Here is a 17,967-nt window from a genome sequence, read left to right on the forward strand (position 1 = left end):
TCAACCAAAACCTCAAATGCTGGCCCTGGAGATACCTCCCGTTCCTGTTGCAGCTCGTCCACTGAGTTGCAAGAAGGTCCCTCCTGCACAAGCTCGTCGTCACCAAACGCCTGCAGAGAGAGGATGTCCTCTTCATAGTCTGAGATGGCCTCAGGCTCAACAGTTGGAACGGGCTGCCGGGGAACATACTCATCATGAGTGACTGTTGTCCCATCACCACCTCCATAAAATGACCAATCTGGTCCATAAGGGCCGAGATCTCGCTAGACTGTTTGTCCCTAGGGGACCTGGGGCGCTTCCGCGTGGGAGGTGAACACTCCTCAAGAGGGGAGCACCAAAGCTGCCCCATGCTCCTGGTAGGTGAGCAAGAGCGTCGCCTGAGAGACAGGGAGGGTGACCTGGATAGTTGCAGGCAGGCAGGAGATGATGCTGTACCACTTGAAGAGGGAACAGACTCACAATGAGCTCCCCTGCTAAAAGGAGATCCCAGCTCCACTGCCCTGTTGGCTCTAGCCCCTTGGACCCACCTCTGGAACTTCCTGCAGATAGCGCAGAATGCCGTGTCAGACAGAGCCAAAGCAGCATGTTTTGAACCCAGGCATGAAACACAGAATTCATGCGGGTCCTCTGGGGGCATTTTACGGCTACAAGAGCTGCATTCATGGAAACCCGGCATAGCACACTGCACTTGCCCAGGTTACATGATGGGTACAAATGTGCACAGGGCACAGGAGTGGGTATGCGCACGGGGTGCACGATAAGTGCACAGGCACAGAACAGATGTGCACCAATGAGCACCAATGTGCACGGAGAGCGCACAAGACACAGGTGCGTGGATAGATGTACCAGCACGGATGTGCACGGGCACGGAAGTGCATGGGTATGCACAGGGTGCACGGGCATGGTTGTGCACGGGGCACAGGTGTGCAGGGGGTGCACAGGCACGGAAGTGCGCAGCTACACAGAGGTGCATGGGTATGTACAGGGTGCACGGGCACAGATGTTCACGGGCACGGTTGTGCACGGTTGCACAGAGCACAGGTGTGCACGGATGTGTACTGTATGCACGAGGTGCACGGGCACGGATGTGCATGGGCAGAGGTGTCTGCGGAGCACAGGTGTGCACGGGGTGCATGGCGCGGATGTGCCTTATATGCATGGGGTGCACGGGCACGGATGTGCATGGGGCACGGTTGTGCACGAGCACGGAGGTGCACGGACATGCACGGACATGCACGGTGCACAGGTGTGCTGCGAGGGTGTGGCGAGACACACTTGGGGAATAATCCTTCAGAAAACCTGATTAAAATTTAGATTGTGAGATCTAAGCCAACACACAGGGAAAAGCAGGCTATGGTCTAATAAAGACCGCTGCTGACAGTCTAGCAGGCTATGATCTAAAAAGATCGCTGCTGTAGTGTTCCGTCTGGCTCAAGGCCAACACACACACACACCTTGTGTTTCTCTGTGAAAGAAAGAAAAACAAATGTTAGTACAAGTAACAAAATATACAGGTAATAACAATAAGCTCTCAAAGTAATAAATAATAATAGTAAGCGATACAGACTCAAAGAGTCAACAAGCTGAAAAGAGTGAGAACGCACGAGTTAAACGAGTCAGCTAAACAACTCAGCTGAGTGCTTAAGGGGCAGTGCCAGCCAGCACGCTGAATATGAGAGCTAAAGGTGGGCGCAAACTTCAACCGAGCCCGGTGAATTGCAGTCCGCGCTCAGTAAACGTAACTAGGTTTTCAGTGAGATAAACCGGGGAAGGGGCAGCCGTCAGCTTCCCGTGAACAACGGAGGGTACAAACACTGAATTTTATTTTTTAATAACCAGAGTGTTGTAGAACAACAAATAGATTACGCTCAATCCTGATCAGCAGCTGAAAGCAAAAGAGGATGGGCTTCCTACGCCCTGCATAGTCATTCAGCCCCTGAGGGGCGGGGCGCTGACGTCAGAGCTATGGAGGCCTAAAGGTGGCTTTTTTATTAAGCTTGGCATAATCCTATCACCTGACGGCAATATGTATTAGTTGATGGTTATTTTCGAATTGAATGAGAACCTCTACTGTTAAAATATGTGTTTAGTCCCACTTAGCGTTATAAAACTGGAGACTGAATACTGGTCCTTCATTTAACTTCTTGCACTGGCATAAAATTCCCTTATGATGTTGAGATTTTTTTGGATTTTTTTCTGTAAAATGAATGTCCATATTTTTTCCTTTAAGTACACTAACCAGGCCATGCTGCAGTTTTTTTTGTTTTCAGTCTTTGTTTTCTTCTATTTCATTTAGCTGTTCCTCATCAACTGTTGTGTCTGTTCTTGCTGGTGCACTTATTTTATTTATTTTATTTATTTTCAGATGGACTGCTGTCTTCACTCAGAAAGTTGCTGTTGTACCAGTTATGTGGATTTTGATTCCCAAATTTTTTAAAGGAAATAAGTGAAATGCCACTAATTTTTGGCAGTGGATTTGTAACTAATACAAAATAAAATGTCAGTTTGTCATGGAATTTAGAATGTAGTGGTGCGCAGTGATTTTTTTAGTGTGAAGTGGCTCATCAGTATGCAAGCCACGGTGGCTCCTGCTAGCAATACGGCACGGTCATGTGGATGATGTTTTAACCAATCAGAGGTGGTTATTTTCCCAAGCCGTGATTTATATATATATATAATATATTATATATATAATATAATATATATATATATATATATATATTATATGAGAAATGTGGCTATTGGTTAAATGATTGCAAACCGTATTGGTTAAATGATTGCAAATTAAAGGATGGCCATCGCTGGGAAGATGCCGGTACTCTGGGAGCAACATGGATAGGTTAGTTAATGGGATTTTGATCCCACCCAAGCAGGGTTGGCTGATTTAAATAATTTCTCTCATTTACTATCATTTTTTTTTCTTTAAAGAAACTTTTATTAATACAATCACCTTAAACTGTTACTGTCTACAATCTAAACTCTTAGGGCTGTATTCTGATCACAGCGCAAATGTGAGTGCAAGTGTGAAGAGCGTTTGCCCTGGATTCTGTGCTACATAAATGGAGCGAAGACGTAAAAAAAAAAAAAAAAATACTGCACTGAAATGGTATTCTAAAGACATGTCTTGCCCTGTTATAGAGTACCTGCCACTAACATATTCACCAAAGCGATGGGTTTCCCAAATAGGTAACTGAGCACTGTGTTAAGATCCGCTGAAACCAGGATTATTTAGTGGTGCAATCAGGAACTTTAATAATTGAACACACTATAAAAAGCAAAGTAGTCGTAAGTAACAATTGCATGCGATTGGACACAGAAAGAGAAAATCAAAGAAAAGAATGACTGGGATGAGTGAGTGGTATTTTCTCTCTGGCGTATTCCATCATTAAATTCTTGTAGTTCACATATTGTAGTACACCCTGCCAAGCTGCACTCCAGTAATGTGAGGGTTATTTTGTGTAGTAGGTTCCTGGAGCGGGACGTTTCTTTTAGTGAGACTACCACTTGCCATCTTGTGAGCAAACTTATTTAGTAGCTTAGTGTCGGACCTTTGTTGTCATTAAATCTGTGCGGTGTCAACACCCAATGCTCTGTGTCTGACTCATTATACTCATGCAGGTAACATCCCCCTGCTACAATGATATTGTGGGATTTTAACATTGTTGCTTCATCAATAACGTTTTCGACAAAACTTGAGCGCTTTTGGTGAAATAAACATGGTGTATCTAACTACGAAGCTAAACATAGTTTTTCTTGATTTTTTAACAATAATATCCATTTGCTTTGTTGTGTTTGGCCTTGTCTTTACCGGCTTTTCGGAACGTTTTCATGACTGACAGGAAGACATTATTGTTGGTTTTACACTCACGGTCAATGGAAATGTTAAACTGTTAAAAATATATTTAGTCCAGCACTCTGCATAAAATTACCCCAGAATGCTGTTCTGGACTTATTTCCTTAAACATAATGGGCTCTATGTACTAATATTACTTACATGTTCATAAATATTGCTAATTGGTAGCCTCCGGTCTTTGTATAATTTTTTGTGTGCGATGAGCTAAACAGCTATTTTTCGTGAACAAGAACGTGCTATCACCTTAAATTTACTAACAGCATAAAGTACTGCTCATTATACAGAATTTGCATCTCACAGATTCGCCATGTCGAAAGTCAAGATTTAGAACTTCCTTCTGGCAAAGATAAATGAGTGGTAGTGAAAGAAGTAGTAGGCAAATATAGGATCAAGCTAAGGCTTCTGCAGAGACTGACCTCGATGCAACAATCATCAATCTCTTTATTTTGCGTGGGTCATAGCCATGACTACCAGTCATATCTCCATATAATTGGTTTTGGGCGAGGATGGGTGGAACGTATAATATTATAATTACAGAAGACTCATCACCAGACGCCGCCATTTTACAGTGAGTTTATGGATGAATCTTGCCAACACGTCTGTGTATCCAGTTCAAAAGTGCTGATCTACGACTCATTTGAAAGATTACTTGGACTAACTAGCTGTCGTGTGTTTTTTATTTATTTATTTATTTACTGCATTCCACTTTTTAAAAAAAACATGTTGAATGTTTTTTTTTTTCTCCGTCTGTCTGTGTGTGTGCTTCCAGGAGAATACTTTAATCTACATACTAGATACAGAGACAAGACTTCTACTGTACCAGATATAGTTTTTATTTTTTATTATTTGTTCTTATTTTTAATTAGATGTTTTTATTTATTTATTTGATCATATTTTTGCAAACTTTTCTCCTCATGAGATGGACGCCAGCAAAATCCCCTGCATCTGGTGCCTAAACAGCTGTATTATTACTGGATGCTTTCTCTTTCACTGCTCTACCCTCCTGACATCACACTACATAGGCATTGTTTCTGTAAATAGTTTAATGATCATTATCTTGTATATGCTACAAAATATAATGTGTTTGCAGTAAAACCTGACCTGTGCAGCCTGATTTTTTTTATTCTAGTTTTGAAAATAAAAATCTTGCTATCAAAGATTCGTCACGACCGAGTGTTTATTGTATTTTTATGTATTTATTGCACAATTATTTGTACCAATGCTAGTTGTAAGCTGCTTGTTTTTGAATAAAATAAATAAAATACTCAACATCTTGTGTGGTATTTATTTATTTTTCTGACTGCTGTATTCATAAATAAATACACTTTTTATCACAAACAGAGTAGTAAGTTTCCATTCTCAGTTTTTGGAAAGTCTTGGAGCTGGTCTGCATTTGCCATTTTGCACAGTAATTCTCCAGTTAACCTTGTTTGTACTCGTCTGTACCGTGCTCCCCTATGATTGCTGTCCATCAGCGCTCCCAAAGGAACTTCACAGAGCTTGAGCAGTTTTGTAAATGGTCAAATATTGCCAAATCTAGGTGTGCAAAGTTGGTAGAGACCTATCCCAACAGACTCACAGCTGTAATTGCTGCCAAAGGTGCTTCCACCAAGTATTAACTCAGGGGGGTGAAGACTTATTGCATTATGATATTTCAGTTTTGTATTTTTAATGTATAATTTTTTTCTCTATAAAAGCTTTCCCCTTAACAGTGTGGAGTATGGTGTGTAGATAAGTGGAAAAAAATCTTCAGTTTAATACATGAAACTCTGAGGCACTGACACAACAAAATGTGAAAAAAGTAAAAGGGGGTGTAGACTTTCTATAGGCTTTGTACATAAAAAAGTAGTTTGAAACTAACAGTCATAACTAAACTACAGCAGCAGAGATGGAAGTAAGTTATGGGAGTGAAAGTACTTTAATACATAGCGGGTAGTTCTATGAAGTCATAAAAAACCTTCGAAAAGTCAAGATAAGAAAGAAAATGTCATTTTTTTTATTTATGCCAGTCTTAAATACATTAACAACTTGTATTTTGTTTTAACAAAATACTGAGCAAGTCACTTAACCTCCTTGTGCTCCATCCAGCGGATAAGATGCTAAATCAATGTCCTATTGTAAGTGACTCTGCATATAATGCACAGTTCACAGCCTACCTCTGAGAAGCACTTTGTGATGGTGATCCCCACTATGAAAGGCGCTATATAAAAATAAAGATATTATATTATTATTATGTATGGGACAGCAACACTGGTCCATTTAACATATGAGATTTTAGCGGCATTTTAATTTTGTGCTGAAGTTGGTCCACTTACGTCAATAGTTGAGCCTATTTCATAGGATAACTGGAGTAAATTTAACAAATTTCGCCCTTATATTTTCTTGTAGGTCATCAAATTTTATTTGGCAGCAGGTGCAGCATACATAACAATACTTTTCCTCCAATAAAACCAGTGTAAGAGTCTGTGACCTTGACAGCCACTGGATGTAACCAATAAGTCACCACAGTGACAAGAATGTTGTTTGTTATCCAGGTATTCTGTGACATGTGACCCTAAGGTAAATAATGTGGTGTAAAAAAAATACTTATAACTTATGGTTAAAAAAAACAAAACAAAACAAAAAAACCTCTTATTATTAATATTGTCATTTTTATTATTAATATCATCATCATTGTTCAAGTTTAGATGTAACAGACATCTTGCTGACTAACAGGTTTTGCATGAAGACAGAAAACACAATAGAATGTTTAAAAGTCAGCAGAAATGAACATGAATTATGACAACCTAAAACACCTTCAATGGGCTGGAAAGGCAAAATCGTTACATCAGTAAACATTATAGACTTCTTCATGTATGCACTGTATTTCTGAGCATCAAGATATTTTGTTTAAAATATGTATAATTATATTGCAGTACCTGTATGTAGCATGCTAATTATAGATTTACTCTTTTCCTCTGCAGTTACCATGAATATTATCTGAAGTGTAAGCATTTACATACTACTCTTATGGTATCCTTACAAACAATCCTAAGAAATTCAAATGTTTATTGCAAGAAAATGCATCTGTGGTATAAACAGCACTTATGGTATTGATAAGACAGGTCATAAACCATATTTATTATTACCCTAACTACAACGACAGATGTTTATTATTTTCTAGTGGGAACTGGGTTATGTCCATCCTTTGTTGAACTGTCAACACCTCCCTCCTGTCGGCCTCGCACTGCAACCAAAATGCCTCTTAATTCCGAAATACTAAACATTTCTAAAATGTTTGTTACCTTTATTTTGTTTTAACAAAATAGTGTATCTGTCATTGAAACTATACAGTGTAGCCAATTAAATGTTAAGAAGGCACATGATGAGTTTGTTTAATGCGATCAAGGGGAGTTAGACATAGTCAACACAACTTGTTGGGGGTATATACAGCACTGTAAGTCTTTTACAGGGAAATAGTTTTGTATTTTAATATCTCTGAGTTTGTAGGATGTATCTTTGTTTGTTTGGTAGAAAACGTAGCCCTGATTGTAACATGTTCAAAAATATGTGCAGAAAGGCTAAAAATGATTTGTGGGGAAAAGATATTTATTGATTCTTATAGTATTTAACAGTGAAATCAAAACTGTTCCTGACACTAAGACTAAGTTAATGCATTACATTGTAAAAATGCAATGAAATGAAAAAGCAATAAGATAATGGTTCTGTCAAGCCCAGACAGTGCTTATTAACTAAACTCAAATGTTTCATTGGAAACATAATATAGAGGGAAAAAAATAAAATTAGCAAAGATATATACCATTAAAAGCTTAACAATATGTATTAAGAGCTTAAGATTAACAAAGTACATTGCTTGGAATGAATAGGGCTATCCTTTTTTTGTATTTAGGCATAAAAATATTGGGATTTTCCTTCTTATTAAACCATTAAAAACAAACAAACAGATGCATCTGTTTTATATTAGCATTTCTCATCTCAATGAAAAAAAAAAGATTTTAAAAACAAAAATGCTGAAATAGGAAAACTTTACTTCATACCTTGTTTGCTACATTTGCAAATGTAAACAGTGACGCAGAGCCAGAATATCGGCCCTCATTCAAATGATGTGAATTCTTTGTTGCATAAGTACATTGTAGAAAATATTTTATACAATATATCAGGCACCAGTATTATGAAATGTGTAATATTAATAACAATTAGAAAAATACTATTTTATTCTATTTCTTCTCCCAATTATGAAATAAATGGTCGTATCATAGTGATGTAGGCAGCAGCTTGAAATGCCTTAAATGTGTTGCATAAGAGTTGTTATCTCTGCACAAATAACACTTTGCAACTGAAAAAAAATAAAAATACACCTACGGAACTCTTGTTTACCAGAAAAAATAACTGTTAAATGGAACGGTGTCTTTGACTCAGTTCAGTGAATTCCCTGAGGGTTTTTTGCAATGGTCATTTTTAGAAGCCTTGATATTTTTCAGGCTTAAATTGTATTTGCAGTGTCACAGTGTCCACATTGTACTTTTCATCATCTATAGTGAATGCAAATTAACAATAAAATGTACAGGCTTTACTTGTGTCAGATATTATTTAATTGATTGCAGGTACCATCTTTGCTGGACTGCCTAGCCTAAGGTAACACCCCGTAATAAATGATGAATGGTCATGTACCTATATTTTCCTAAAATAAGACATCCTTAAAAAAAAAGGTTTTAATTATTTATCGCAATATGTGTAGATGGCAAATAGCATTAAAACGAACACCTTTACGTGTTAAATGTAACTAGTTTGCTATGCGTACTGCTAAGACAGTACAAGTTTCTGCTTAGCTTTTAGCAAACATTATTCTTTTTTGTGCTAAGAAGTGCTATTTTTATTTTTTAAGATTTCCATTCTTCTCTACCTGTGCAATATTTCTATGCAGGCCTCTTTGTATGTGAGTGGTGAAGTCATATTTGTCTGCACACAAGTGATGGCATATGCTGCACTGAAAGGGCCCACTGTCGCCATGGCAACTCATATGCAAAGCATACATTACTTCATCAAGAAAGACAATGCCACAGTGAACACACTTTGACGACAGCTCATCTTGAGTGCTTCTGTCAACCTTTTCAGTTTTTTCGATGTTCACTGGACCCTCGTCCTTTGCATTCATTGGCAAAGTACTCTTCTCATTGGTGGCTCCATTCATAGTTGGGTCCGGCCTGGAATGTTTAATTGCCAGATCCAAAGGAATGTCATTGTCTGATCCGATGGCTGAAAAATGTGGAGGGAGGCTGAATGTGGGATAAGGCACAAAGCTTTGGCAAGGATTTGGTAAGCCAGGGACATGACTCAAGTAGTGTGGATTCCCGGGAACAGACATCTTGTACTTAGTCCAGAACCTCAGCCAATCAGCTTCACTCTGCAAGTCATTATGTATAAATGGAAGTCCAAACAGAGGATACTGGTATTTTTCAATTGGGCTTCCTGGTGGAGAATAATTGGCATGTTTTGAGGGTCTCATATATTTTTCAATGGGGCTACCCCTCTCTGAGCTTCCCTTCCCCTCTGCTGTGGTCGAACCATTTCCAGGATCTCCACTGCTTTCCTGAGGGTTTTTTAAGTGTATGTGCAAAGGTTGCATCCTTTTGTGGATCTCCAGAGTTTGGCTGACTAGTAAGGCCTGCGGAGTGGGGTGGGGCTTGGTTACCGAGCTGTATGACTCAAGCTTGCTCAAGTTAGTCTGCTGCAGCTCTCGCTGGTGCACTTCTGGTGGATGTTCCTCTTGCCTTCTCTCCAGGAGGCTCCCATTCACTTGCTCATCACTGTTTACCCTCTGCTGCTTGTTCAGCTGCTCCGAAGGAAGTGTGTCAGGGTTAAGGCGCTTTCTGGTGCGTCTTCGGATGATCTGCTCGCCATTGTTTTGCTTTATAATGTTCAGGGGCCTTGGAGTCTAGACAGGAACAGGGCAAAAATAAACAATATTGAAACAAAATCAACAAGTGACGAATCACCCCACCCCCAAAAGATAATGGTGTTCCTGTAATTCCGTTTGACAAAACTGTAAGATACCAACTAAAAGTACATTTGTTTAACATTTCATCCATAGAATGACACATCCAACATATTCCCCTTAAAACCTGCTGGGTCATTGACCCATAGGAGAAGAGTGTCCCCTACTGCACCATTTGCTCTACTTCCTGCAGCACCTAGTATTTTTTTGAAGTCTCCACTAACTACAGACAAGCACAATCCTACTGTACTACTGTATGTATATTAGGTTCTGTTATTAGAATTCTTTAGACACCAAAAGTTTCTTAACATTGTTTCTTCACGTCAGTCAGTAAAAGGAATATATGTTACACATTTAAAATATATATATATATATATATATATATATATATATATATATATATATATATATATATATATATATATATATATATATATATATATCAACTTTGAAATAGCCATTTTATAATATAAGCATTATAAACAATGACAGGCCTTGCGGTTCCCATGAAATATACGCACACCTGAGTGGTGAGTATACACCCAGAAGTGTGTTTATTTCATGGGACTCTCACGGCCTGAAGTAGTTTATAACGCTTATAAAACAGGTATTTCAAAGTTAATTGTTGTTTGAGGGCTGAAAAATAATTAAAACAACTTTTAAATAATCCCAAAATAAAATATACTTTTATTATGTGTATGTCCACAGTGTTATATAGTCCCAAAGTACAAAACATTTCATTTGTATTCAATAATTCGTTTTAAGATTTACTTGTTAAAAATATCCTGCACATTTCCATTTTTTCTGGGTTGAGTTTCTTGAAACTAAGGAAGGAAATGGTGCTTCTGCAATGGAGGCTGGAGTCAGATTAGAGGTGAGTTTGAGGATAAAATTGATCTCTGTGGTTTTCTGTTTTGTAGAGTTGGAGTCCTTAGCAAACTGCTTTCAGATCAATGTCCGGTTACGGACACTATTTCCATTGATGCCAGCCCAGCTTCTGAAAGTAGGTGGACTGCTGTGTTTCTCAAGAAGTGGTTTGTAGTGTGGCGAGAGACTGGCTTTGTTGCTTAGTTTAGGCATCATTTTGTGAGGAAATGTATTCCAGTCGGTTCACAGAAGTACCAGTAGGGTCTAGAGTTCAGGATTCGTTAAGGAGTTCTGAGTGGGTGCAGGCAAAAGGCTGTTACATCAGGAGGGTATTTTGAGAAATATTTTAAAAAACAGTGGTAAAAAATTAGACTGAATACTGGTCACTTGTTGAACTTGCACTGGCATAAAATTCACTCAGAATGCTGTTGAAGTTTTTTCTGGATTTATTTCCTTAAAATAAATGCCTGTATTTGTTTTCTTTAAGCTAGTCATTAATAGCCAATGTTTTTTTTTAGTATTTTTTCATCTTTGTTCTGTTCTACTTTATTTAGCTGTGCCTCATTTAATCTCACGTATCTATTGTTGACCATTTCTGTAGCACTTACTTTTTTTCTCTTTTTTTTTTTTTGAGGTGGATTACTGTCTTAAAGCAAATGGGTGGAATGTCACTCATTTTGTGAGTGGTTTTATAGCTAATAAATAAAATGGCAGTTTGTCATGGAATTTTTATACTGTTGTGTGTATTGATTTATACAGTGTGAAGCAGCTCATTAGTATGCAAGCCGTGCCTATATGCTAAATATACAGTCATGTGATGCTGTTTAACCAATTAGAGGCTGTTATTTTTCCAAGCTGTACATGTGTTGTGTGTGTGTGTGTATATATATATATATATATATATATATATATATATATATATATATATATATATATATATATATATATATATATATATACACACACACACACACACACACACACACTGATGCACAATGAAAACACAACAGTAAGTTTTACATCAACAGCTCATTGGGCACATACAATGTTATTTACAGTTTAAATAGTGAGCAGATAGGTTTGCTGATTGTTTGAGTAGTATTGATCCTTGGGATAACAAAATACTGAGTTCAAGTCATGTGATGTCATAAAAATGCCAGGTGCTCAGAGTTTGGTATTAAGAGTTAATATTGCAAAAATGAGTTGATTATGAATCTGTATAAACAGACAGTCGAAAAGACACAATTTTAATTAACGCAAGAGTAGCGAATGATATGACCATGCCCTGCTTGAGTAATGAATATCGCCTGGTTGCTATCGGAATGATTGAAGGCGGCCTGTGAATGAGTTATATTGTTTCAACAATCAACAGACTAGTCCAGAGAAACCAGGAAACTGGTTCTGTGAGGGAAGGAAGAGGGTCACCACACCAGCCAGGACCGTCACATCCGACTGATCCATCTGCGTAACTGTTTTCAGACTGCAGTGGCTACATGAGAAATTCCAGGAAGAAATAACCTGCACATCAGCAGAGTGACTGTAGCTCGACGTCTGCATGAAAATTATTTGCATGCTCCAAAGCCGTTCAGGGTTAACATGTTGACAGATTAGAGACAAAATCGCTGCCCTCTGTGAGCCAGAGAACATCTGAGGTGGCGGCAGAGAGAGTGGTGGAGTGTCAGACCTGCCCTTGACAGACATGACGGAAGACAACGTGCGTGGAGACATCATGATGAGCATTATGCTAATTGTTGTGTTGATCAAGCCAACCAGTGGGTGGTGGAAGTGTGATGATGTGCGGAGGAATCTCCTTTAACACAAGAACACCGTTGGTGCAGATGGAGGGCAACCTTACTGCTCTGCAATACATTGATGAAGTTTTTCCGTTCCTGCAAGCCAATCTGGAAGTGTCGAATTTCGAGCAGGACAATGTAAGACCGCACAGTGCTAGGATTACAATTGTATGACTTCAAGAAAACAATGTTGAGGTCTTGCCGTGGCCAGCTTTTTTTCCTGAGTCCAATAGAACATCTGTGGGACCAAATCGCCAGTGCCTTCCACAGGAGACAACCGCAATCCGCCAACCTTCGCCAGCTGGCTGCAGCTGCACAGGAAGAGTGGCGGAACATCCCACAGCAGTCTATCCAGAGGCTGATCAGGTCTATACGTCAACGCTGCCAGGATTGTGTTAATGCTCAGGGAGGTCATACCCGATACTTTGACAGTGTGTCATGTTTCATAATAAAAACGTATCACAAGTCTTTGATCTGTATTTTTGTTCACATTTTTTGTGATTTTTCTAGATATTTTATGATTAATCTATATAGAACTGAAAGTGAGTTGATTTTGTGAAACACATTTAAAAAGAAAAAAGTTAGTATCATTATTTAAACTTGTTTTAAAAAAATATTTACATTACAACTGGCTGTGGATGTTTGCACATGTATGTGCTTTGCAGAGAGGGAACCTACAATTTTTACAGTTAGGTTAAATATAATGAGGAATCCAGGTATTGCATAGGAACTGACTGGTATATGGTTAACAAAAAATGGCTGAGCCTATTATAAGCAGTTAAAGTCCCATAGACATTTATTGTTGTAATAAGTCCTGGCAAGGTGGATCCATTAATGGCCCACTACAGTAAGGTTTTATGAGGTGCAATCATGAACTGATTTCTGTACAGCATATTAAAATTTTTATTAAAAGTATAAAAATCATATTGAAGCCTTATTGCCAAGATGTGAGTGGCTGAATGCCAGGTTTCAAATACAACAGATTTAAAAGTGGAATACAGCAATCAATGGTTATCCTTGTGGCCAAAAAGGACATCTGAACTCAATTTTATGGTCACAGGTCTGTTGTTATTCTCTCTCAAAACAAATCAGCTCCCAATATCTCAGGCTAATAAATAATATATATTTGTAAATTGTCTGTTTAATGCTTATAAATTCAATTTATAGGACATTTCCTAAAATACCAAAAAAAAACAAAAAACAAATCTGGTCTGGTATTTTCATTTTTCAGTTTTTTCTTTGAGCCAGTGGTTAAAATATGACAACTCTCATTTTTTGTCCTTCTAAGATAACAGAAAACCAAACAATGGCATAACTTTAAAATGCTTGTCATTTGTGTAAAAAGGACACAATTGGGATGTACAATTAATGATGGGGGAGAACACTGCAGACCTGTAAATGAAAAAAAAGGAAACATGAAAAAAAAAGACCATATTTTTATTTTTTCAATTTCAGGAAATGTTCTAAAAATTGAATTGATAAACCTTTTGCAGACTGTAAATACTTTTTCACTCTAGTTTTGATAGTAAAACTGCATATGTCAGCTTAAGGCATTTTACAACTGCTAAAATTTAACTATTTAATTAGTTCAGCAGGTCAAATAGCTGAAGACAGATTTTTTGGCTACCACACATTTTCACAGTTTATAAAATTATGTTTTCTAAAAGGAGAATGTTAATGTTACAAAAGATGAAACACACACCTTGAGTGTTAAGACACCTTGCATAATATAACTCAGCTGTCTGATTCTTTGTAAAACGGACCAGTGTTTTTCATGTTTAAAAAGCTAGGGAATACATTAAAGATGGGGTAAACACTTTGAAAAAACAGCCCAATGTTTTTATGATGATTTTGAAATGCACCTTTGTTTTTTGTTTTTATTTATTTAGGTTGATGATAATTTACATTCCAGTAGGGTATAACACACCTATTCATTAGACTCACAACAAAAAATTAAAAGCAACAAGGGTGAGAGATAAGACATTTCCCCCAACGCAGCTCAATGTGTATGCTAATTAACTGCTTCTGAATTTGGGAGTGACCACAGCAAGGAAATTAACTGCAGGCCAAGGAGTGGTACTGACCAAGCAACCACAACTAGATACAGCTGTCCTGTTTTATCAGGATTTGAATAGTTATTTATTTTTCAAAAGACCTTTTTTTCCCCCCTAAACAAACCAATCTGTACTTCCTACCGAGTGCAGCTTCTGATACAGGCCACACGCGTTGCATACATATCCACCGTTTGCATTCTTTCTCCAGAGAGAGGTTTTTGTGGTCAGGCAGTTGGCACAAAACACCCCGGAGCCTCTGCGTCTCTGAAACAAAACAAAAAGGGAAAGAAAGAGAAAAGTCAAAGAGGAGCCATGTGATTTGAGAGGTTAGGACAAATCAGCCCGAGTTTTGTCTCCAAAGCTGACGGTGCTGCTGGTACAATATAGTATTGCCAATAATAAGGTCAGGTTCAATTATGATTAATAGAACACAGTTGATTTTAATTATAATTAACCTTAGAGTGATTCATAAGCTTTACAAGACATCACAGTGTTTTACAAGAAATGGACTTCACTTTCTGAACTTTCAACTGCATTGTCTGCACTGCATCAACAGGCAGATATACTTTCTCTTATTTGTAAAATAGTATATATTCCCTGCACATTTCGTTAGCCATGTAATTTATACAAGCATTACATATGCCATAATTATATAATTGATTTTATTTCCTTTGTGTTAAAAGTTTACTCATTTACGGAAAGCATTTTGAAAACATAATTTCCAGATTTTTTTTACCCCTAATGCAGGGGCTCCCAAAGTGTGGGCCGTTGGAGCAATGACATTGTGTGTGTGTGTGTGTGTGTCTATATATATATATATATATATATATATATATATATATATATATATATATATATATATATATATATATATATATATATAGAGAGAGAGAGAGAGAGAGAGAGAGAGAGAGAGAGAGAGAGAGAGAGCTCAATGAAAAGCTACAATAAAATACTAATGAAGAAAATTCAAATGAAAAAAAAAGTTGCATTTACATGTTACAGTTTTACAATGTTTTTAATTTGCTATTTTTCTTAAGAAGTGCTAATTGTGGGCCGAAGTGCCTAATGCAGCTGAAAAGATGGCCCCTCTGCTCTAATGACATTACCTTGTAAAGTGTATATTCTTTTATTATTTGACAGAATCCTAGTTCTTATAGAGCAGAGTGAAATATTGAAGAATGATAACTTTTATGAATCTTTTAGCAGTTAATGACACATTTGAATACATAATTTAAATGGAATATTGAAATGATCAATGCTATGAGTCATATATGTTAGGCTATATACAATTTCAGGCCATTTATTTTAACTTTAGACTGTTGTGTAGGAGGGAAGCTCTTGTGCCAGAAAAATACAATGGTTATAATTGTACTCTGATACATTTAGAATGGAAAGCTTTCTGCAGGAATAATTTCGGCTTCAAGGCCAGAGCACTTTCTTGGCAATGAAAGGACATTTGATTCATCGGGTGTTTCACAATGTATTACTAAAAGGTCCTGGTGAGCAGCCAGTTCCCTATAGGGTAATTTTTCCATCCAGATGCAAGTGCTATCGGAGGCCTTCGTCAGCTAAACTAATTATGATCTTGCATTTGCTGATGTCTGCTCACTCTAACATTCGACATCAGCCATTAATCACTGACACAAGGAAAATGAATGAAATGAAAAGAAATGAGAGACGGTAGCCCGCACGGCCATACAAATTTGAAATGACTGCAATAATTTAATGAGATTGAGGGAATGTTTTTAGTGAGCTATCAGCAAGTGCAAAGTCAGTCTGACAATTGTCCTTTTTAACCAGGAACATGATAGCATTACGACTGGTTGTATATCGTTGGGTGATTGAGTAAATTCAAGATTTTCTTCATGAAACTATTTTGTAAACTATGTTTTTTTGTTTTTTTTTTGTTTTTTTTTTTGTTCAATAGCCAAGTTCTCTGCAAGAGGCTTTCTTAAATGAAGCCTATGTTTACTGCATATTGTACACACTGATGTGTATACTTGCACTAATGGATGGTCATTTAAACTATAGAGTACTGAATCTGTGAAACAGGCTGTGAGGCACTTGGGTTTTATACTGACATTCAGGATAATTATGTTTGGATCGTGGGGCTGTCACTGTGTAAATGAAAGTGTAGAGGCTGAAGTTTTTACCAGGGGTGTAGAGCTGGATGAGGGAACTACAAATATTTTTTTTCCAAAAAAGCCTGCGCATTTCAAAGCTTGATCTGGTGTTGGCTACCTTTTGTTTAATTTCTCTGTGCCTAAATGAGGTGACTTGTTTGTAAAAAAAAGAATATATATTTTCAAATAATAAAATGGGGCTGAACAATACTGCCTTGGGTTTGTTAATTCATTGCCACTACAGCCATGCTATCATTTTTCAGCTGATAAATGGATCCGAAAATCACGTGGACATTTTACGACACTTGCTGTTACAAAAACCATGTATCAAAGAAACCTGGAAGAATTACTGACAAGGGTGTTCTTCAACTAAAAATAAAAATAAAACACCAGTTAGAATTCTAAAAGTAAACTAATAACACATTTGAGTAAATAAATCTGTTTATAACAATTATTTTGCACTTTAGACGAGCACTTTTGTTTACTACTGGGTTTTCACTGTTGATATGATCGGTTCAACAGCAATTCTTTTTGTATTTTTTTTATCAGGAAATTAAATGTCTAAATTCATATGGAATTGTATAGTGTATTCTGTTAATGCAAGTGAGCTCATAAGTTATAACTTTTACTTTGTACACTGTAAGTATTTCCAAAAGTAAATACTGTATTCATTCCAGTTAAAAAAAAAAAAAAAGTAACTTCGTTTTATGCTTAATTAAATAAAACAACTTGGATAACGTGGTTCACGAAAGATTCTATGGATTGGAACTCAGGAATCCGAATTGCTTTGCTAAAAGTGTTACATTATGCAATATAATCTGTCAATTAAAACGTTAATGTATTTCAACTTGAGAACACAAAACATGAAAAAAATAAAACTGCCACCAAATTTCCAAACTAAGCTACTCACCTTAAAAAAGATAAATATAATAATGGTTTGAAAATAGTTAAAAGTAACCAGATGGTATACACATGTTGGAATCATTACTACAGATAATTAAATATTAGCATAAATGATTTATTAATCATGAACCTGATTTAGACATAAAAGCCACACAAACATATTTATTCCTAACACATTTATCATGAATTATATATGACTGTGAAGAAAAGTCAGCCAAAATAAATGTTTTTCATAAGGATACAGTGAAAATTAGAGAGAGGGTGGAGGTTAAAAAAATGATAAATAAACTTTCATCTAAGTTTTTAAATATCAGCAAATCAACTGAGCTATTTTATTCTGCTTCTAATTGTAAATATGAATTACTTTAAGCTATTT

The 17,967-nt window shown here is 37.0% G+C and overlaps 1 protein-coding gene across 3 annotated transcripts in view; it reads right to left on the bottom strand.

The window, feature by feature from the left end:
- Positions 1-8,242: 8,242 nt before the first annotated feature.
- LOC121313275 (zinc finger transcription factor Trps1-like) overlaps positions 8,243-17,967 on the bottom strand; it is a 111,492-nt gene continuing 101,767 nt past the window's right edge. For all 3 annotated transcript variants that reach the window (XM_041245645.1, XM_041245643.1, XM_041245644.1), the window contains 2 exons: positions 14,704-14,826; positions 8,243-9,788 (listed from right to left, as the gene is read on the bottom strand). In XM_041245645.1, the coding sequence (XP_041101579.1) occupies positions 8,727-9,788; positions 14,704-14,826 (1,185 nt within the window). In that variant the 3' untranslated portion in view covers positions 8,243-8,726. The remainder of the gene's footprint in view (positions 9,789-14,703; positions 14,827-17,967) is intronic.

This window comes from Polyodon spathula, chromosome 3 (assembly GCF_017654505.1).
Source record: "Polyodon spathula isolate WHYD16114869_AA chromosome 3, ASM1765450v1, whole genome shotgun sequence".
Lineage (NCBI taxonomy): Eukaryota > Metazoa > Chordata > Actinopteri > Acipenseriformes > Polyodontidae > Polyodon > Polyodon spathula.